This window comes from Eleginops maclovinus, chromosome 4 (genome assembly GCF_036324505.1).
Source record: "Eleginops maclovinus isolate JMC-PN-2008 ecotype Puerto Natales chromosome 4, JC_Emac_rtc_rv5, whole genome shotgun sequence".
In the NCBI taxonomy this organism is placed as follows: Eukaryota; Metazoa; Chordata; class Actinopteri; order Perciformes; family Eleginopidae; genus Eleginops; species Eleginops maclovinus.
In genome coordinates, this window is record NC_086352.1 from 29,000,185 (window position 1) to 29,022,728 (window position 22,544).

The following is a 22,544-nucleotide window of genomic DNA, read 5'->3' on the forward strand; positions in this document are numbered from 1 at the left end:
CCGAGATAAGAGTCCTGAGGAAGTCGGCATGATTTAAACGTGACATGATACAGAACCCCTCACTGAGCCAGTTTAATTGAGTGATTTGTCTATTTCTTAATGGTTTCAACTCGCGGACGTGTCGAGAATGAAGCCGAGAGGTGCGGCTTCAACTTCAACATCTTCTGTTCAATACAGTTCTGCGTGTGCAGTAGGGCTCATTATAAGGACCACTCGGGGTCTCAGCATAATGTTGTAGCCTGTTGACCTTATGATGGTGTGAGGGTACGTGACGGTAGAGCACGTCATCTGTGAGGAATAAGAAGAGCTCTCTGCCACTGTGGGATGATACCTCTCAGGTTTTACTGTCAGGTAGCAGCAGGAGGAGGATCAATCCTTCTATTTATTGGTAATGTCTTGAAAAGGTACATCATGTAGGCAATTGAGAGAATTTTAAAAACGAAATGAAATATCAACAGAAGAGGTGCAGTGTTGAAGTTATTTTAAATAAGAGTCTCGGAGATATCTTCCGAAATTAGCATGCTAACTGACAAGTCCAGTACATCACCTCATCACATCACATCATGTTCTGCTATCAAACATAGTACCAGAAGCACAACTCTTAAGTACTGCATTCAAACTTAATATGCACTTTTTATTACAAAGAGTTGAGTAGATCAAAACACCATGGCTGTCCTTGACTAAAGAACGTTTTAATGGACAAAGCAACAACTTCATTATTGTAAAACTGAGTTTCTCCTCAAAGGGATCATTCAAAGCACCGCTTAAAATATTAGTTTAACGAAGATATGCTCATACGTTTGTGGCAAATAAGTCATTTAGCATTAAAAAATCTATTAAAAAGGACTTATCGACTTAACATATCTTATCCCTTTATTTTCTGCTAGTCATTCTCATTTGGCATGTTTGCCTAGAAACACTCGCATTTAAACCACCACGATCCTCATATGCCTGGAACCTGTCCTCACCACTTCTTTATTATACTTAAACCCCCACAGATGCCAGGACGAGTGCCCAGTCGGCACTTACGGGCCGCAGTGTGCCCACAAGTGTGACTGCCAGAACGGAGCCAAGTGCTACCACATTAACGGGGCCTGCCTGTGCAACGAGGGCTTCAAGGGCCCCAGCTGCCAGGACCGCTTCTGTCCCCCGGGCCTCTATGGACTCATCTGTGACAAATACTGCCCCTGCAAAACTGCAAACACTCTCAGGTACTGAACTGCTGGTCAAGGAAGCAGGAAAGCTGCCGTGCTTTTATAATGTACAACAAAGAATGAATATAGGAAGGTTATGTTTGAATTAAAGCTGGTTAAAGTGCCAGTGCTGAAATTATAAATGTCTTCAATGTCAAGCAGTTTGTGTTCTTTCTCAGCTTAGTCATAGTTTAAAAAATAAATACATTTGAGATCTGTACATCATGAAAATATCACACTTATGAAAAGGTCTGCATTATGTTATATTAGACTGAGTTAAAGGCCAAATAGTTAACTTAATTTAAATGTCTTAAAACTACTAGACCTATGTTATATATTGTGATTGAGTTGTGTATTGGAATTATCCCAAAATGTTCCAAATAATTTCCCTAGAGGAATCTGTCATTTTAATCAACATAGAAGGGATTCCATTTTACTTCGAAGTGTCAGTGTTGTGGCTGTAAGCCTGAAGCTGTCATAATGTATGTATGTAATGTACTCTATATCTAGTTCTACAACACAATCTAAAGCCACATAAATAGATTTTGTGTTTTAAGTTACATCATGTGTTAACAACATTAAGGATTTAGTGATTGGTCATCTGGATCTTACATGTTAATTATTAGGGAAATAAGCAGAGTGAACACCAGCAGCAGCTCGGCTCGCAGCGTCAGAGAGACAGAGAGATTTTAAATCACCAGTTCCATTTGGTTACAAGATACAAGAACTCTGGTTATTTTATGAGGAGAGACACATATTCAGGTAGCATATTCGGGGATCCTGCAAATCCTTGAAAAGTCTAAAAGGCATTGGATTTATTCATTTAGATGTGAATTTAAATGAATGAATATAACATTTAAACGGCTTACAAATGCTAAGACAGAGATTTTCTGAATTGATTTTCTGATGTTACATTGGGAGACCTCAAAATAATTAACAATAACACAAATCATAATAATAACACGTTTTTCATATTATTGTTTGCAGATCTGGAAAATTATTACAATAATTGTTAACGACATTTTTCTTTTTCAAAGACTTGCAATGCAACTCAAATTTGTGGTTTATTTCATTCCCTGGCTTCTTATTCTTACTGCATTTTGATCCTAAATATAAAGATGCATGCATTTAAAATATGCTCTTCACTCTGTAAACGACAAACTTGTAACCTCTTTCTCTCTCAGCTGCCACCCTCTGTCGGGGGAGTGCACCTGTGCAGCGGGATGGGCGGGACTTTACTGTAACGAGACCTGTCCGTCAGGTTACTACGGAGAGGGCTGCCGAGAGCTGTGCGCCTGTGCCAATGGAGCGGACTGTGATGGCGTGGCTGGGGCTTGTATGTGCGCCCCGGGATATATAGTAAGTGCTGAAACACAAACATGACCCTGCTGATTTATATCTCATGGTGAAAGCTTTCCAATTTGCTAAGTCATTCTAATCTGCATCTACACTCTGAATCAACATCCAGATGCAGGTGTTTCATGAGATTGCTTCTGATCACTCTCTGTTAATGCACGGTCTACATTGCACCAGATGTAGATATAGCAAGACCAGGCACATACGAACAAACGGCAAGAAAGGAAATGTAAAATAGTTTAAAACTTTTACAGTAAATATACTGATGTTTCTCCATCCTACCTGTACACTGCATTACATTTCTAAATGAACAGTTAAAAATAGAAATCCACCTCAAACCAGAAAAAAAGTCTACATTTGCATATCTATAACAGATGATTTAAGTAAGAATGTTTTAACAAGTAATAATTTAAGGTGTTTTTCTCAATAATATTATATATACACTGCCTGGCCAAAAAAAAGGTCACACACTAATATTCGTTGGACCGCCTTTAGCTTTGATTGCGGCACGCAGTCGCTGTGGCATCATTTCCACAAGCTTCTGCAATGTCACAACATTTATTTCTGTCTTGCATTAATTTTTTGCCAAGATCTTGTGTTGATGACGGGAGATTCGGACCACTGCCCAAAGTCTCCTCCAGCACATCCCAAAGATTCTCAATCGGGTTCAGGTCTGGACTCTATGGGGGCCAATCCATGTGTGAAAATGATGTCTCATGCTCCCTGAACCACTCTTTCACAATTTGAGCCCGATGGATCCTGGCATTGTCATCTTGGAACATGCCCGTGCCATCAGGGAAGAAAAAATCCATTGATGGAATAACCTGGTCATTCAGTATATTCAGGTAGTCAGCTGACCTCATTCTTTGGGCAACGTTGCTGAACCTAGACCAGACCAACTGCAGCAACCCCAGATCATAGCACTGCCCCCAACAAGCTTGTGTCCTTTTTTTTGGCCGGGCAGTGTATTCTTTGTAATTGTGCTTTTTTTTGTTATTCCTTTCCTGGCAGTTTCTCCGCCTCAATGCCTCCATTGGACTCCTCTGTTTACTTTAATTACATAGTGACATCACTGTAACACTCTCGGCTCTTTTGGAATATCTAAGCTGTTGACAGATCGCTAGCAATAAGAGCAGACTGGGCTCTGGTTTCAGACAAAGGATGAAAAGAGGTGCTGCAGCACAGGGAGCATGAGAAAAATAAAGAGCTTTTTGAACATTAAAGCATGGAGACATGTCACAGTATAAAAAGGTTTAAAATGATGTGAAACAAGCTAAATTATGTCTCATAAAGCACATGGGATAAAATGTGTATTTTGAACGGTTAAAAAATAACATTCACTCATTGAATCATAATGCCTTCAAGACTTGTAAAAACAAAATCAACAACTTTATAAAGAACAGATATTACTTTTAACATACCAATGATGATGATGCCTTACACAGTACATAAGGAAACAAATAAAAATGCAAAAGAGGACAAAAAATGAATGCAGGGTCTCAGGATTGAAGCAAAGTGACTGCGTGTGGTCCTGAAGTTTTATAACCTTTGAAAAAAAGTGGCACCTGATTCAGTTGAGGCTCATTCCAGCCAACATGTGAAGATAATCTTCACATGCTTTGCAGCAGCAGGTGCAGAACATGCTCTGGAACATGCTGAGGTTAACTTATCAGCGGCTGTTGACTCTGCAGGTTTAGTCCTAGAGTTACAGTATACGGTTTGTAACGGAGAAAAGCTGCTGCAGGTGCAACCCCATCATGTAGGTCAACCTATAGGACAAGGCGTGGATGTCAGGGCAGTGTTGTGTGTGTAAGCAGTAATAAGAGTGCAGGTGAGAGGGTCACTTTATCTAGATCTCTGTAACAATGTTCGGCATGTGTGTTTGTGTGAGGACTTCTTTAGCTTTCATTGCGAGACCAACTTTTGAAGTAACTTTGGGCGAGTGTCTCATTTGTGTCCACACATTCGTAACTTCTTCCAAGGATGTTGTTTTTAGGCCAATATGTTTTTCCTTAAGTTTGCAGCACATCTACACATCTATGACCAGCCTTGTTGAGAGTCATGGCCCTGCCTGAAGAACCTCCTTTGTTTGCTTCGGTAACATTCGTCCTCCCTTTGTCACAATTGCACCTCTATTAGCTGGCGCTCTAGCACACTGTACGTGATATGTTAAGGGGCAGGACATCTCTAAGCGGTTGTCACCTAAAAGTGACATGAGATTAATTTTGCAGCTTGCACAATCATCATCAGTTCAAGTTATACTTTCTATAATTGTACTTTCTTTCAGTATAATTACACACAACCAAACACAAACACAGAAAAGGGGAAGAAACAAAGGGTGTTTTTTGTTTTGAGAGGAACAAATTCATACAGCAGGGAGTATACAAAGGCATATTCAAAGCTAATGTTTGGTATCATACCAGTCATCTTCTGATACGATGTCTAGTTTAAGACATTGCTTTTCCAGCCGCTACACTCAGTATTCCAAATTGGTATTTTGTTTTGAAATGTGTGGGTGTTAATCACCTATTTCTGTTGTACATGGACATACGGACAATAGTTTACTCTAATTATACACTGTTGTTGTTTTTGTTTGCTTGATGGCCACAGTTCAGTTTGAATACACAACATACTCGACACATAAGGTTAAAAACTTGGATTTAGAGTCAAAAGTAAGATCAGTTGATGTTAAATTAATTGGAGGCAAGTTCAAATAATAATTTTAGATAGATTTGGGTCAGGAAAGTTAATATTAAAGAGATTAGAGAGTGTGTGTCAGGTGTGTGGCTTCTGCCTGGTGTGTGTCGCTGTGGCCGGCCCTCCTGCTGCGCTCACTGATCTCACAGTGACTGAGCGGAGATGAGACACCTTTAGTAGGAGCAGGCTGATGACAGGGACTTTGAAAATTGGACTAAGAATATCAGGGATTTTCTGCAGATGAATGTAGGATGTCCACTGATATTGAATGTCCGTTTGGTTTATTGCAGCTGAACGCAGATAGATGTTGCTCCCAGCTGAGGGTTATTGATTCGAAGGGAATTTATGCTGCGCTGATAACTTGCCACGTGTGTCACTGTGAGGACAGGAAGACAACTTTAAACAGATCTCTTTGCCGTATTGTGAACACTTGGACAGCTTCGATCGATATCTTTGAACCGGTGCAGCTGTGAGCCAAGGTTTGAAATCTAGAGAACATTACTGATGTGTCGTACCATGTCAGACTTTTGTCTTGGTTTCAGGAAAAAAGAAAGAATTACAAAACACAGGAAACCAATCATCCTACCAACGGTTGCACATCATTCCACCAATACCCTAAAAAATCCACCAATGCGCCAGCAAAGACATTTTAGGTGTAGTTAACAAGCATGCAAAAATACAGCATTTCATGGCGAGTAAAGCTAAAGAAACACCTAAGAAAACTCCTCAAGAGAACTTTAATGTTTTAAATAATCAACATCAGTACTATTTATTAAAGGAGAAACAGAAGTGCTGTAAAGCTGAGCAGTTAGCCACCAGATGACTTGAAACCACCACACTATAATCCACTGTTTTTAGGTTACAACCTTAAACATCACTCTCTTGCAACTAAAACTTGTTGTAGGAGTATATTTTGGTTAAAAATGTTAAAAGCAAACATATTTTGGGATAGAAAACAAGGATAGACGCTCTTCAAACACATCAAATACCATAATTATTGGATGTGAAGTCGCTGACTGATGTCCGACGTAGCTTAATATGTAAATGTCCGAAAACGATGCAGTAAGGGTAGAATATATGCAGAGCATTATAACTTAATACTGTAAGATATACGTGGGTAAATTAGCTTATCTAATATCGTTGACATACATATTTGTATCATATAAATCTTTTATGTACATTGTGCTTAATGAATTGATTTACCAAGTTTAGATGAATCCTCTAGCCCCTGAATGTGCTTTTGTTTATTCACTCTGATTGTGGCTGTAACGCTGCACAGATATGATCAAATATTAAAAGCATCTGAGCTCTGATCCAGTTATTAGAGAAGATGCCCTCAATAACCAGTGACCCCCGGTGAACTCCCAACACACTCACAGGTGTCTGTGTGCTGTCTGTGGAAATCTACCCATAAGAATTATTTTGTATTTGCTCAGATTCTGATATTCAAAGGGTAATTCCAGAGATTGTGATACTTGGAAAGACTGATTGATTTGCATCAGCGTAGCCCTGTATGGGACTCTTTGTCAACATAAAAGGAACTGTAAGAAAAACATCTATTTTTTAATAACTAACCAGTGTAGTTTTGCATAGAGCACATCCTCTGCTCCACACATTCAGGATAGATGGATGTCTATATTTTTACCTTTGCTCTCTAAAGGACGTTAGAGGGATATTAGCAGCTGTGGAATGTAACTACTTATAAAAACATATACTCAAGGACATTTTTATTTTATTGAGTATGACCACTTAGTTAGTTTCTCTGCAGATTAATAATAAATAATAATAAACTTAAAATATATAACTTCCCTGCAAGATGCAGCCCAAAGTGCTTTACAGAGCAAGATAAGATACATAAAAACATTGAAAATGAATAAAAGAAAACATAATTAAAAACAAGTAATAAAACAAATAAGAGAGTTAGGTCACAAAAACATTAAACAATAAAACATGAACAATGATAGCACAGAAATTAAACCAAATTTAAAGTCACATTTGTAGCCTACTGTTCTACGATTTGAGATCATACATTAAAATCTGTGAATCATTTATCAAGTATTAGTATTGTGTATTTGTATATTAAAGACAAAGATAAAGATAAAGCTCAAAACAACCTCTTTGAATATGAAAATGCACGTTAAATATCAGCATCCATCGATCTAAACGTATTTATTATTCCAGAGGTCACTTCCCCTGTTTACATCTGAGCATACGCCTTTTTCGGGCCCACACACGTTATTTATTCACAAAGCCTTGTTGGTTTTTTTAAGTTCTTAATTCACCAACTTTTTAATAAGGCTTCTTTCTTCTCCTGTCTTTGCACATTTGGCTGGCTTTGTGAATATTAGATGAATAGCGTTTTAAAGGCAGCAGGTTGTGAGCGGCTGCTTTAATTAGCACAGTTTACATGTCGAAGGTTCTGATCAATGCCGGAGCTCCAGGTTTACATGGAGCTTGTTTCACAGCTTGCCGAATAAGGTTAAACATCCTGCTAATGCCAAGCTGTCTCAGACCATGTCCTCTGCTGATTGGACTAGCACAGACATCATGTTCCTCTGCAGGGAATGCCATCAGTGATGATCGCGTCCCTCCTCCATAATACATGCGCTTGTTTGCTGCATCTCCGCCATCACATTCAAAGCAGTTGGGGCTCATAATAAATTCAAAGCTGAACCCTGAGCAGGACCTGTTTCCTTGGGGCTTAGCTGCAGGAGAGGGAGAAAGGCGGTGAGCACTGTCTGTCAACTTGTTACTAAAACTCCAAAACCTGTGCGCTCAGTCACAGGCCGTCTCATGAAGTATACAAGACGAAAAGACAGTGAAGTGTTGTGGACGGTGGCAGAGAGCATTGACACACTGCAGCTAAAGAAAACACAATCTAATAAAAAAATATCTGTGTGTGTGTGTGTGTGTGTGTATTGTTTTTTAGCTGACATCTGTAGCACAACATCATTATCACATCTATGATATATGACACAAGAGACTGTTTGCTTGCTGGCAGAAAGACATGCCATGGTCACTGCTTTTTGTTTCCGATGTGGAATTCTTAGGATCTATATGGCATATATTTCACACTTTTTTTCTGGATTTTTTGATAAAAGTTGTCTCTAATTAACTTGTGTTGTTACTGACAACAAGATCTCAAAACTGTCAGTAATGTTTTACCTATTAAGCTTAAGATAATACACAAATAATTGTTGTATGCTTACCTCCTTCCTTCATTTCTCCATATATTATTTTACGTAATTTATAAAAAACTTAAGTGAAAGACTTGAAATGACTGAAAATTAAATAAGCCTCTGGTTGGAGTGATATGCATTATTTAAAGGGGCCCTATTGTGCTTTTTTCAGGGCCAAAATTGTACTTTCTCCTCTACTTTGACATGTCTCCATACTTGAATGTTCAAAAAGTTCTTTATTTTTCTCATACTGCCTGTGCTGCAGCACCTTTTTTCACCCTCTGTCTGAAACCAGAGCCCAGTCTGCTGTCTACTGGCCGGCTCTGTTTTTGATTGGTCAACCGCTTAGAGATGTCCTGCGCCTCTGCCTATCTCAAACAATGTGTTAGAGCGCAACATTTCTAGCTATGTTAAGGAAGTAACCAAAGGAGTCCAATGGGGGGGTGGGATGGAGATGTAGTCAAAGTAAAACTGAAGTAGTGGGGTTAAAGAATGTATTCTGAAGATGTTCATCAGTTTCTCTGTGTGTGTCCGTTGTGTCTAGGGGGACGACTGCTCCATCAGCTGTCCTGCCGGTCTCTATGGGACAAACTGCACCTCCTCCTGCTCCTGTCACAATGAGATCTCCTGCTCACACATTGATGGATCCTGCATCTGCAGAGAAGGTACACTGGTCCTACACTGTTATTCAGTCATTTTCCCTAAACTATTCCTTTTGCAAATACAATGAATCATTACAGTAATTTAAATTAAAATTAAATAACCCATTACAAATACAAGTTGTGCATTCTAAGTCTTAAATTGAACCACAACCTAAATGTGACACATTTAAAAAATACACATTGCATATTTGTGGAGTGTCAAAAATAAATTCATGCTGGAAACCATGTTCAAAAATGTTTTATTAGTACTGTAGTGTATAGTGTAGTATTTTTAAAGTGTTTCCCTGTTATTTAGTTGATCCCAACCTATAAGAAAAAAAAGTCAAATGAAATGATATTCTCAAGTAAAATACAAACACCTCAAATTGTAAGACAAATACAGGTACTTTTCACACGTTGATGTTTTCACTATTGTTTTCTCACCTAAAAAATATTCTAAGCTTTATTTTTTTCAGCAAAAATACCAAACATACCTAAGTTTATGTTTCTTCATCTTTTGAGGGTTTCCTGCTTTGCTTTGTACTTCTTCTTTGTATTTCACTTTTGGTCAATGTATTACTAAATTTAAATTCATTTTATACAACCGTTCTTTTGACATTTTTAGAATAATACATAGAGCAAATAATGGGCAGAGCAGCCCTTATCAACTACAGTAAATTCCATATTTGTTGTTGGATTTTGTTTTTATTTTCTTCTCTAAACTCACCTGACCGTCAAAAGAAAGTAAAGGTACCGACCTTCACAATCTCCAGAACTTTTCCCTCATTCGTATTACTGTTCTCCTCTTCACTTCCCTAATACATCTCAATATCAGCATCCTTAAATATTTATGCACCACTGGGCCTCGTGGGAAACACGGGTAATTAAAGTGGAGAGACATCTGAAGCAGAGCGCAGGGCCACGGGCCCGAGAGCCTCGGCTGGAACAAGTGGGTGTCTTTCTTCACCCTGTGAACCCTTTTCCCTCAGAGCTTCTGAGGGGGAGCTTAAAGTTCAGGCTGATGAAAAAGGATGTCAAACATGAGCTGTACTTGTATTTGCATGTAGAGCAAACGTCCCATAATCTATACAGTTCATATGCTGTTAGCACTCTAATATTTACTACGTGTCCTTCCTAAAGAAGCATGAGATGTAATGGGGTGTAAAGAAAAGGGATATTTGACAAGTTCTTTGTCTGAAGAAGGACGGGAAATAAGGACATACGCATATCATTTTTATTTATAAATCCAAGGATCTATGTTTCAGCACATGTTTCCATCTTCCAGATAAAAGCCAGTCATAACTGAAATGAGATAAATACTGTATTAGAGATGAGATTAGGAATGTGTAATTAATACCCGACTCATAACTTCAACGTCAACACGTCCACAATATTTTTAGAGGGCCTTTTTACGCTGTGTCATAAAGCAGACAGTAGAGAAATGACAGGAAATGAGGGGAAGGCAATGAGGGTTTATATTAGACAAATGTCCCTGCCCGGATATGAACCAGGGCCGTATCAATTTATTGTCTTGCCCTAACCCCAAGGCCACCAGGGGTCACGAAAATAAAAATAATTGAGACATTGAAGTATAGCTATAGGGCGGCAAAACATCATCAAGCTTACTTAATTTCAACATTAACTATAATAATCCATTTCATTCATAACAATACCTTCCAAATCCGGTTGAAAGCAAGAACAATGTTTGCGTTTAGTTTAAATTTGTACATTTATATTGTTATTAATAATGAAATGGTATCACGTGTTAATTTTCTAATGGGGATTTTTGCCAAAATGTTGCTTATAACTTTTTTAATTTTTCTACCACTTGGGACCTATTTTCATAGAATTATCCATTAGTGTTAATCATAAAAATGTATTCCCCTAGTGAATTGCTGGTATCTGAGAATGTTAACGCATTGTTAAAATGAATGATAACGTGTCTAAAAAACGCAAGCAATCAGATAAGTTTAGTAAAGAAACCCCCAGGTTATACACATTTAAATGGTAGCGAAAAACAAAAACTAAGTTATTTCCCAAATGTTCACAAATTGACTTCCTACACTTCCATTTAGGAATTTGTGTATGAATAGATTTTATTTGCAAAAAGTCGTTAACAAGTCAGTGTAAGGTAGTTCAATTGTACCCTCCGATAGAGTGGTTTCCATCTTATAACTTCTACAACTTGACAGCTTATGTTTCTAAGTCTGTATGACTTAATCATTCCAATGTCACTGTGTTCCAAGATCTCATTAACTACTTAGTTGAGTACTTCAAAATAACTGATGGAAATAATGGAGTTCACAGGTGCTCACAAGTACAATTGACTCAAACTAAGTGCTTTAAATGGCTGTCGGATGGTCTTTGGACGGTGTCTGTGTCTCTGTTAGGTTGGCAGGGTGTGGACTGCTCCATCCCGTGCTCCAGTGGTACCTGGGGACTGAGCTGCAACCAGACATGTCAGTGTGCCAACGGGGCGGCCTGCAACCCCTCCAACGGGACATGCACCTGCTCCCCGGGCTGGAGGGACGAGTACTGCGACTTACCGTGTCCTGTAAGTGCTTGTGGCAATCTCTAGGTCTTTGGAGTAAAAAAAGATGCAGCAAAGTTTTGGTAAAATGGGTTTGAGCTTGTATTTATAACAATAATACACTGCCTGGCCAAAAAAAAGGTCACACACTCTAATATTCGTTGGACCGCCTTTAGCTTTGATTACGGCACGCAGTCGCTGTGGCATCTTTTCCACAAGCTTCTGCAATGTCACAAAATGTATTTCTGCCTTACATTAATTTTTTGCCAAGATCTTGTACTGATGACGGGAGATTCGGACCACTGCCCAAAGTCTCCTCCAGCTACAATACCTTTGTGTTACTTTGAGTTACTTTCACCAAAATAACCGCAAAAGTAAGGCTTTAAATGCTAAAATGCAGTTTATTGCAGCTCATTAATTAAAGCTATCTATGGCAGTATGCTGAAATTAAACATATGCTCCGTTTAAGTGAGCTGAATAATATTGATACCGGTAACATGACGTCTCTGTGTGTTATTAATAACATGTTAGTGGAGCCTCTGCACGGCCCTGTAAGCTGCTGTATATGAACGAGTCTCTATGGCAGTGTTAGCTCACCTTGTCATAGGTGTGTTAACAGGGATTTGGCTGACAAGCTTTCTAAAGCTTGTCAGGCCGGCGATTCCACAGAGGACAGAGGCTGCATATCTTCAACAATCTGCCACGAGTCTCTGAACTTCTCGGGGTTCAAGCAGCAGACCGAGAGAAAGTTACCTTCTGTTTCTTCGGCCTGCGCACACTCCTGTCTTTCTCTTTTCTTTTCTCCGAGCCTGCAGCTCTGCGTTGTGATCCTGCAGCTTCCAATCGCAAAACTGTTTCTGCAGCCCTCTTAACCAATAGTAAACAGGCTTACTGAGTTACTATTCAACCTGCACAATTATTTCTCTGGTGTCGGAATGTCCGTGATGTTTGTGAATTCTCAAAAACAAAACACCACATCATTTCGGGTTAAAATGTGTTGTAACTGCATTACTGAGAATTGTAACGGGTATTATATTACCCACATTTCAGAAGTAATGCGTTATATTACTGCGTTACAGCAAAAAGTAATACATTACTGTAACTCCGTTACTTTTGTAACGCGTTACACCCAACACTGGTTACGATGCAAAATGATACGATGCTGTACAATACAAGGTACGATACAGACATGGTTTGGGTCGGAGACAATGTTATTTTGTTATAATGGTAAACTGATTAATAGTTTCTCAAAGGCTTGTTCTACAATTTCTGAGCCATTGGTGATATGTTGGAGCAGTTTGGACATTAAAGTGATAAACAAACACTTGTACCATGTATAACAGACCACACTAATACCTCACAATCGCAGATGTAAAAAGCAAAAGAAGAATTAGTTTAATTGCCCTAAAAACCCTAATGCAGAGGAAAAATAGATTATTTGTTTGGTCCTTTTACCGATGTATTCAATTTACAGGAAAGAAGACGGTCTATCGCCTCACCCAAGTTTTTATATGATATATGTTTTTCATTATGAGAGACGGATGGTGAACTGAATACAATTTCCTCTATAATTTTCTATACCTCCACTCAAACACCTTGTCTTTGCCATGATGGTGCACCCCAGGGTTGTCAGTTACCTTACAGAGATAATAACACCGTCTCATCACAAAACTTTTCTTTCTTAAAAACAATTCTTATGTTAAGTCAGTTTTGTTAATATGCATTATGTCTGCTGTGTCCTGGCTGCTGTAAGGAGGGATCATACGGGCTGGACTGCAGAGAGAGATGCGACTGTTTCAACGCAGACGGATGCGATCCAGTGACCGGCTTCTGTCGCTGCCTTGCAGGTTGGACCGGTGAGTTTTGCAGCTGCTGTTAAGGACTGATAAAACACTGGGATCACCAGAGTTTAAGCTTCTGGCAGCAAGAATGAAGCCCGGAGACTCAAATTGTCTGGTTGCAGAAAACATCCTTCTTCACTATTACACCTAGAGCTCAATCTTTTCGTTACCCTAGGCGGTCTAAAAAGGGAACGATTATTCTTCTGGAGGAAAACATCAATTCATTAGTTTAAACATTGGTTTTAAATACGCAAAACTTTCCGGATACCCTTAGTATAAGACCACGATAATAAGAAAATCTTAATGAGAATGGTGTTTGTGCAACTGATTTTATTTTAGGTCAACCTTAACTAAACTATTTTATTTTAGTGCGACACTCAAAACGAAATCATTCTGAACGATGTGTGGCTGCCGACACCAGGACAAGAATACACAAGAAGACACAACAGATCAATATGACACACAGGAAAATGATAACTATATTATCTCTTATCCTAAAACTGATGAAGATTCAAGCATGGATTTCACAGCTGCACAAGATGAAGCACCTTTTATGACCTAGCCTTGCGCTGAGACTCTTTTTGTTGTTGTTATTTTTTACATTAAACAAACATCCTCCACTGTGACATTGCACTTATTGTGTAATTTGCTAAACTTTTACCCATTAATTGTCAATCAGAATAGTCGTGAGTGATATGAGAGCGGATGAATATGGAAACTGTTTTAATTCATTGCCTGAGGGAGAACAGGTTAGGAAATGAAGTTGGGAAAGAAATTAACATATTGATGAATATCTAAATTAAAAGTTCAGACCAACAGTTCACTAAATAAGTCTGGTTTCCAAGAAGTAAAGAAAGAAGTGTTTTTGTTGCTCTGTGCAGTTACAATTAAGGTGATAATCACAAAAGATAGATGATCCTAGGAGATAATAGGAGTGTAGCTTTGTATTCAAATGTAACTAGATAAGCAAAACTAAATATGTTTATGTTATGCCCCTGTGGGGGCTTGAATCCAAAAATGGATGTTAGGGTTAAATACATGTATGGATCATAACTGCATACTGTGCTAACAATATACAGAATATATTGTAATGTTTTTAGAGTAAGTATTTCAAAAATCCATGCACAATAAAAAGAGGAAATATAATATATTATAATATAAATATGTGACATTAGAAAGCACTTAAAATCTGAAAAAAATGATTGTAATGATTTAACATGTTTCCCACTGTCATTATTTTGAATCCCTCCTTTCATTTCGAAGTAGAGTTATATTTTTGAGCAATAGTGTCCATCGGTTACACTCTTAAAATCCCAAATAATTTATTATTTGCATACTGACATCTTTAACATACTGAATTGTATCACAGAACAACCTCAAAAGCCTGAAACAATCTGTATCATCTAGTGTGGAATAGGGACACGAGAGAGTCAAAATAGTAGCTGCAAAAACTTGCAGTACTGCACAGTAACTTTGAGTGCGTGCCTGTATTATTTATTTTAAACTGTATCTTTCCTTTACACCGAGTGTTACGACCTGAATTGTTAGATTTTAATGTCATGTCAGAATTTTAAAATGTATTTCAGTGCCTCTTGGGAGATGAATACTAGGTATCAACATTTGTCCTTCTTCTGCTTCCCATCCTCCACCTTCCTTTGTTTTAACTTCAACGCATACAGTTTCAGATTTTCACCCACTTTGTGGCTCAGAGGTAGTTTATTAATTGAGTTATAATGGCTGCCTGTGCCTCACTCTCATATTCTCTCATATTCTATGTCAAAGGAAGTTTCTAATGAGCTGCAGATATGCCAGGCTATAGAGGAGGAGGGTGTTATACTGTATTTGCACATACACTATTCTTACTCTGTCTGTCTATTTTTCTTTATTTAGATTTAGTGCTGAGCATATTCCTGTGCGTGTGTGAGGTTGAGTGTTACTAAGAATTAATGTAATGTGAGTCTCTCGGGCGCAGCAGTCTCCAGACTGTCCCCTGTGAGCACCGAGGGCTCTGATCCTTTCTGCAAGCCAGCTTTTGTGTAGACAGACTGCTGCCTCTCAGGACACACACACACATATGCAAGACTGATGAAAGAAGGAGACACTTCAGCAAATGATTAAAAGGCAAAAAGTCCTGTGCTGAAATTTGGGGGAATTAAGGTTTTAGGCTAAAATATTGTTCATAAAGTCTTATATATCAAGTTAAGCCAATTTTATCTACAGTATATACTCAATATAACAAACACACATTTGCCTCAAGTGGCTTTAGAATCTGTAAACCATACCACACCATCTGTCCAAAAAACACTTTCATCAGAAAATTAAATGGAAGAAACTTCAGGAAGAGCAACAGAAGAGAGATCCCTTTCCCAGGAAGGACAGATGTGTAATAGATGTATTTGTATAGAGAAAAAAAATCAATGTGACCAAATTGTTTCATACAGTGCTAACATAATGTAAAGCAGAGCAACTTAACCTCCTCGTGTCTGGACTATAATTATTTTATTCTGAAGTTAAAAGGGATCTTAACTTTACTTAGATTACACTTTAAATACATAACCACTGTTTGACTTTTCATACTCATTTTGTTATGTTTTATTAGCTAAACATATTGCAACTTAGAGTTTAGAGCCATGCTAGCAGCTCTGTCAATTGTCACGCTTTGAGCTGAATGCTAATCTCAGCATGCTAACATGCTCGTAATGAAAAATCAAGCAGTGTTTACTATCTTTACATCCAACGCTAACAAAATGTGTAGCTACATTTTGAGCCACTTTGCCTCCTCTTCAACATATCTGGATTACAATTCTTTAATAATCAAATTCAAGGGATCTTAACTTTGCTTAGATAACCCCTTTTCAACTACATAACCACTGTTTGGCTCTTCATGCTCATTTCATTAGAACATATGTTGCAAGGACGAGTTTGGAGCCATGACAGGCGGTTCTGTTGCTGTAAGGCTCTGACCTAAATGCTAATGTTGTCATGCTAACATGCTCATAGGCAGTGTTTACCATGCGTACCTGCTAAGTTTAGCGTGTTAGCACACACAATTTATGCATCACCACATGCTACTTTGATCAAATATTCGGATATTTAATTGAACAATTACTCCATTAAACTAAATATACAGTAGTTTATAGATTCATTCAAAGATTTCTGGAAAACTTGACATATTTTACTTCCTGCCAGTGCTTTAAATTATTTCTTGGAAGATTTATATCCGTTTGTTTAAAAAAATAAATGTGTTTATATTTACTAGAGTCAATCTAACAAAAGGCCCAAAACCAATAATATGTTTAATCAACTCTCAGTACTCACTGTCTGTTGCTTGCCTCCCTAAGGCCATTGGTTCCTACTGAGGACGTTTATCTTTAAAAACAGCTCCCAAATATATAGTTTGTGTTTAAAAAGGCAAATTTATTTACTTAAACTGCTTACATTGTACTTTTTATTAAACTTTACTCAACCAAAATAAATAATATGCTTGTTGTGGTTTTATTTGTCTGGCAGTTGCCTCAGACACAAAGGGAATATCCAAAATATAATACATCAAACTAACTAACAATGGAGATCTTTGGCACAGAGGCATAAGATATTCAGCCTTTGATTCACACACAATACTTGTTAGTAGATACTTTCAATGTTAGTTTGAGTCTTTTCATTCTTTTCAGGGGAATACCACCAGCTGTATTCTTCAGCAGGGAGTACAGAGGACTTCTCTCCTTGTCTCTCTGATCTGTCACATCTGTCATCTCTGTATGTCTCTTTCACACTCTTTCCTTCTAGTACAAATCTGAGGTTTGTGAGCAGCGTGGGGGGATTCAGTTTGACTTCAGTTAAAAGCGGTGCAGCTAAGAACAAAGCTTTACTATAGACTAAAACTGTGTGTGTGTGTGTTTTCTGCAGGTGTCCATTGCGACAGTGTTTGTGAGGAGGGGCGCTGGGGGCCAAACTGCTCCTACAGCTGTACCTGTGAGAACGGAGGCTCCTGCTCCCCAGAGGACGGCACCTGTGTGTGCGCTTCTGGCTACCGCGGCACCAACTGCAGACGGAGTAAAGAGACATTTTTGCACACTCTCACCTCCCCCACATACACTGGGCTTTCACTATCGTAGTTGCAGGACAGTGGAGGAAGGACTTAAGTAAAACAAAAAGAAGAAATATACTTCAGTTGGGAAATGTAATTCCTTAAGATAGCTTTAAAAATAACTACTATTTAAATATATTGTTCACGTTAAAATGTGTGAAGAAGGGCTCTAGTCAGGCTCTACCTGCCTCATGCATCAATAGGGAAAATCCCTAAAATGATGAAGTAATACTTTGCATTTATTAGGGTCATTAGAATACGATATGCTCATTTACAGGTAGAGAAAAATCTTAAACACTAAAATGATGTGCAAATGTAATATGCTAATATACTAAATGTAATGTGTCACTGAGCTGAAACAAGCATTTTCCAGAGTTTGAAGCTTCTACACTTTTAAGATATGCCTGCTCAATTAAATGTCATACTAATGGTCACATCTGACAGGGAATTTACTTAAAGGCAGTCATCAAACTTGACAGTTATTAAGTCAAAATTGCAGATGCTCCGTTTATATTTAAATGTGATTATGTTTTCTAGTATCTTCCAAAGTCTCAGAGGTAAAAAGTTGATGATTTTCATCTTGTGCTCTGTAAATCTATGGCGAACAAACACATTAGCTGTGTTAGTCATTCACCCACCAATTGTGTGTATCTTAGAGGTTGGATAAAAAAATGTTCCAAAACCGCTTTTCTGTAAAAGTTTGAAATCTAAATTATTAATGTTTTTGCTTCTTTATCTCGCCTTTAATGATGGATTGTTGCTTGTATGTTGGTGCGTTATCACCTCCTGTAGGTCATTGAAAAACAGTAAAACCAGTGGCAGGAATGTTTATAATGTGACCCAAAAACATGGTGCATTGATGTGCTCCTCAGAAAGACAACAAAATGCTATGCTTTGCTACTAGCAAAGCACCCTGCAACTTCCTAGCATATTTCTATCTCCACGTTATTTAGAATCTTTTTTGGGTGAATAATGCAGGACAAACTCTGTATCTTTAGATAAGTCACTGTGTTTTTTGTTCTCTAAAAAAATCAGAATCAGCCTAGTGAGAAACGAATGCGTCATCAGGTCTAAGAAGGGTTTATGTTTAATCTGAAGAATTCGGGATCCGTAAATCAACGATTGTAGAATCTGCTTAAAATACAGCCTACCTGTTGATGTTGCTTGCAGTGAGCCTTTCTGCTGATAAGTACACAACACACACCAGTTTTTCATCAGCCTCGCTCTGCATCAGAGTGATAAATTTAAGGGCTCTGGGTTCACAGTTTAGGCAATTATCTTAATTAGGAAAATCCTGTAGTGTGAGGGAGGCGGTGGACCAGCCTGCACCGGCTTGTCTCACCATTTAGAGAAACATCAATTAAAACAAATTAAAGGCCTCAGGAGGATACACAGCGGAAGTGAAAACAAAGAAAAGCTAACTCTGCCAACAGGTTGTCAGCGGAGAGACAGCCGCCGGGGAAACACTTTTTCACACACACACACACACAAATATATATATATATGGGAGACAGTAATAAGCTTTCATATATGTGGGGTTTAGTTTAAATTGAGACTAAGTGGACCATGAAATCTATATTAAAATGACCAGAGAACTAATCAGAGAACTAATCAGAAGTTCTCTTTAGACTCTGGAATTGACTTTTCTCTCACACACAAACACACATCTTTGTAACAGTGGTGTGTGTGTTTTCTCTGCAGCTTGTTCTCCTGGTTTCTACGGACACCGTTGCAGCCAGTCATGCCCACAGTGTATCCATAGCGACGGGGCGTGCCACCATGTCACCGGCCACTGTGAATGTCTGTCCGGCTTCTTCGGCTCCCTCTGTAATCAAGGTTAGTCTAGTTTTACATTTGTGTATCATCCCAAAAATGATGTGTCTGTTTTAAAGCTGGAGTGCAGAACTTATGTACCCCCCCCCCCCCGGCAGTGTGGGAAATCATATAGGAGAGATCATAGTAAAGAGCAACAGCTAGAAGCACGGCTGAGGTTCTGTGGTGGTTAATCCAGATAAAAAAGAAACTCAGCGATCAGAGGAAGTATTAAAGCTAAAGAAAATTCCACTAGAATTCTTGAAAAGAGCCGGGGAGTTACAGTGAGCTCACCTGGAGGCACACATGCACAACAGATCCCATACAACACAACTTTAACGTACTGCAAAATACAGAGAGCTTTCCCTTGCATCGATGGGCTTTGCTGCTCAGCATCATCATGTAACAGTCTTTCATTTGTATATAAAAGTCCTGCACTTGAGCTTCAAGCACAAATGTTATATTGTTGTATGCTTGCAATAAGAAAGAGGATGTTTTACACTCCTCATTCATAAGAAAAGTAATAGAATTAAACTTGATTTACTGAAAGCAGTTCACATTTTTGAATAAATATGTGCACAATATGGGCGGTGGCACAGCTCACTTGGTAGAGAAGGTAGCAGCCCATATACCTGGGCTTGGTCCCCATGTGGAGGACCCGGGTCATCCCCTCTGTCTCTCCCCCTTTCCACTCTGTCCCTTAAATAAAGGCACTAGTTAAGTATGGAACTTTAATAATTGTGTGGGTCTTTTGAGAGAAAGGTTATAAAGAAAAACTGGCTAAGATATCCTGGATTCTGGTTTGGGTCAAGCTCTGAATTCTACATTTCCCAGGATAAAATTCTGATAGTGTCTTTCATTATAAGAAATAGGATTTGTGTTTGTTTGTCTAAAGGCCCCTGCACCCTCTGTGGACTGGTTCATAAAAAAAGGATTGAAAGCATCGGTCCTACCCAACTGTGAGACACTTCCACTCACATAAGAAATGAATCCAAAATATTTGACACACTGTTGCCACCGTATTTTTAGACCCATCTCAAACAATGTCACATAAGCCTGTTGGATGGTTGTTTGGGTCTATGAATGACATATTATAAGAATATAAGAGGCCGAGATGTCCTGGATCTTGCCAAGCTCCAAAAACAATGAATCCTACATTTCCCAGAAAGCACTTCTTCTAGTTTCTTTAAGTATGGTATCCTTTGCTGATAGATGTCTGAATCTGTAAACCTCTACCTTAAGCTGTAATGTAACATTTCCTTTGTAGTCTCCAATCCCAAAAGACTGAGAGACACTTCCACCCAAGAAAATGGACCCAAATGATTTGATAGATTATGGCCACTGTGTTTTAGACCCATCTCACACAATGTTTCGTGCTGTGTGTCAGCATATGCTCCATATAGATGTTATTACCATTTGGTTCTTGCATCAATAGGAAAATTCCCTGGAAGATGTTGCTAGATTTATCTTCATCTGATGCTGTTTCGTAAGGTTTTCCAGGTTCTTTAGAAACCAGACATCAAACAGCTGGTAAACATTGCATTACATGTCACTTGTTAGACATTTTTACCCAAAGCAACTTACATACCCTCAATACTGTGGGCGATCCCAACTTGAGCTATTTGGGGTAAGGTTTCTTCCCTATACAGTTTAACTTGCTGTCAGATTCTTGATATCCTCATTTAAACAACCTTTTATTTTGTGAAACACTTTAATCTCTTATTCATTTTAGGTCAGTTTTAAAGCCCTGCACACAAAGCAAAGCCCCTGAATGCCTGCATTTGATTAGAGTCGTAGGTAATGAAAGAGAAATCTAAACCTTGAGCTTATTCTTTGTCCCCCTTTTAAAAAACTTCTCGCACCTCTTCATTTTATCGGAATAATCTTTTTGTCGGCTCCTCCTGTACATCATTATTTCAGTATGCTTCGGCTCATGCAGGTTAAACAGGTGTTAATTCTCCTACGAAGGCAGTTGGCCCAGGATCCGTTGCCAAGTCGAATTTTAAATAGAGGCGGTGCAGTAGTGTGCTGTGAAATATTCATCATCATTAAACATGAAGACGGCCTTAGTCATGCCCTGTCCTACATTACCCATTCTGCTGGCCGCTGCATCTTTGAGCAGGCCCATAGATAACTGGGCGAGCGTTGATAAATCAGATGTCCGGTGCGGGGGCTTTTAACCGCCTGAAGAGCCAGTCCCGCTCCATCCCTGTCCTCTCGACGTGTGAGAAACTTTGGTACGAGCTAATGATGTTATTGACTGGTGAACTCTCAATGGCTCCATTGCATCTCTCAACAAACAACAACTCGTTGTGTGTAGGAAGGAACTGAGACAAAATGCTTTTCCTCTGCTTTAATGAAAAGATCACATCTGTGTGGAAACCATCCACAATGTTACATTTATATAAAAGATATATCCTCTTAAGAAGAATACATTGTTCTCTGTCTCATCTGAACTGGTAAAACAAACCTTAAAGGGACCCTATTATGCTTTTTGCCTTTCCCATTCCTGTACTGTGTTAAATAGGTTTTTGTGCATGTAAATGGTCTGCAAAGGCTAAAGTCCCAAAGTTCCCACTAGAGGGAGTATCTCCCATTAACTGATTTATTTTTTGAAAAACTGACTTCAGTGGCTTTAATGGCAGCAATGAAACACACAATACATTTTACACTAAACCAAATATTTTATTTGAATTCGATTTCTTCCTTCTATTCTCCTTTAGAAATATTTGAGGTGAAGATTCTTCCTTAATCATACTACTAGGTTATTTCTCGGCCAAAAAAGGTGTCTCCAAATACAACATTTTTGCACACATTGAAAAAATGTACACAATGCTGCTTCAATGTTATAACTGTAGACCGGTGATGGATATTTATTCTAGATAACCATTAACTGTAGGTCAGATATACACTCACTGCCACATATTCTGTAATGAATAATTGCAGCGACACATCATGCTGTAATGGTCATAACACATAGGATATTAAAGTTGATGGATGAATGATCGATGGCTCTCTTTCCTCGATCTTTACCACTTGTAGAGTAAAAAATGTAGAGCTTGGTCACCACTGGCCATCTGTTAAACACTGTCAGACTAATTTGTTGCAAGACTTGGATCAACTGTGAAGTTATTTAGATAGCTGGAGAAGATGCTCCATGATTGCGCTCCATTGGTTCTAATAAAAGCAGCTCAGCCAGCACATACAC

The 22,544-nt window shown here is 38.6% G+C and overlaps 1 protein-coding gene across 1 annotated transcript in view; it reads left to right on the forward strand.

Moving 5' to 3' along the window:
• LOC134863331 (multiple epidermal growth factor-like domains protein 11) overlaps nt 1-22,544 on the forward strand; it is a 115,175-nt gene that overhangs the window by 75,820 nt on the left and 16,811 nt on the right. Inside the window, exons 10-16 of the mRNA XM_063881796.1 lie at nt 999-1,211; nt 2,378-2,552; nt 8,970-9,090; nt 11,457-11,620; nt 13,350-13,452; nt 17,344-17,490; nt 19,226-19,360. Coding sequence (XP_063737866.1) covers nt 999-1,211; nt 2,378-2,552; nt 8,970-9,090; nt 11,457-11,620; nt 13,350-13,452; nt 17,344-17,490; nt 19,226-19,360 — 1,058 coding nt within the window. The remainder of the gene's footprint in view (nt 1-998; nt 1,212-2,377; nt 2,553-8,969; nt 9,091-11,456; nt 11,621-13,349; nt 13,453-17,343; nt 17,491-19,225; nt 19,361-22,544) is intronic.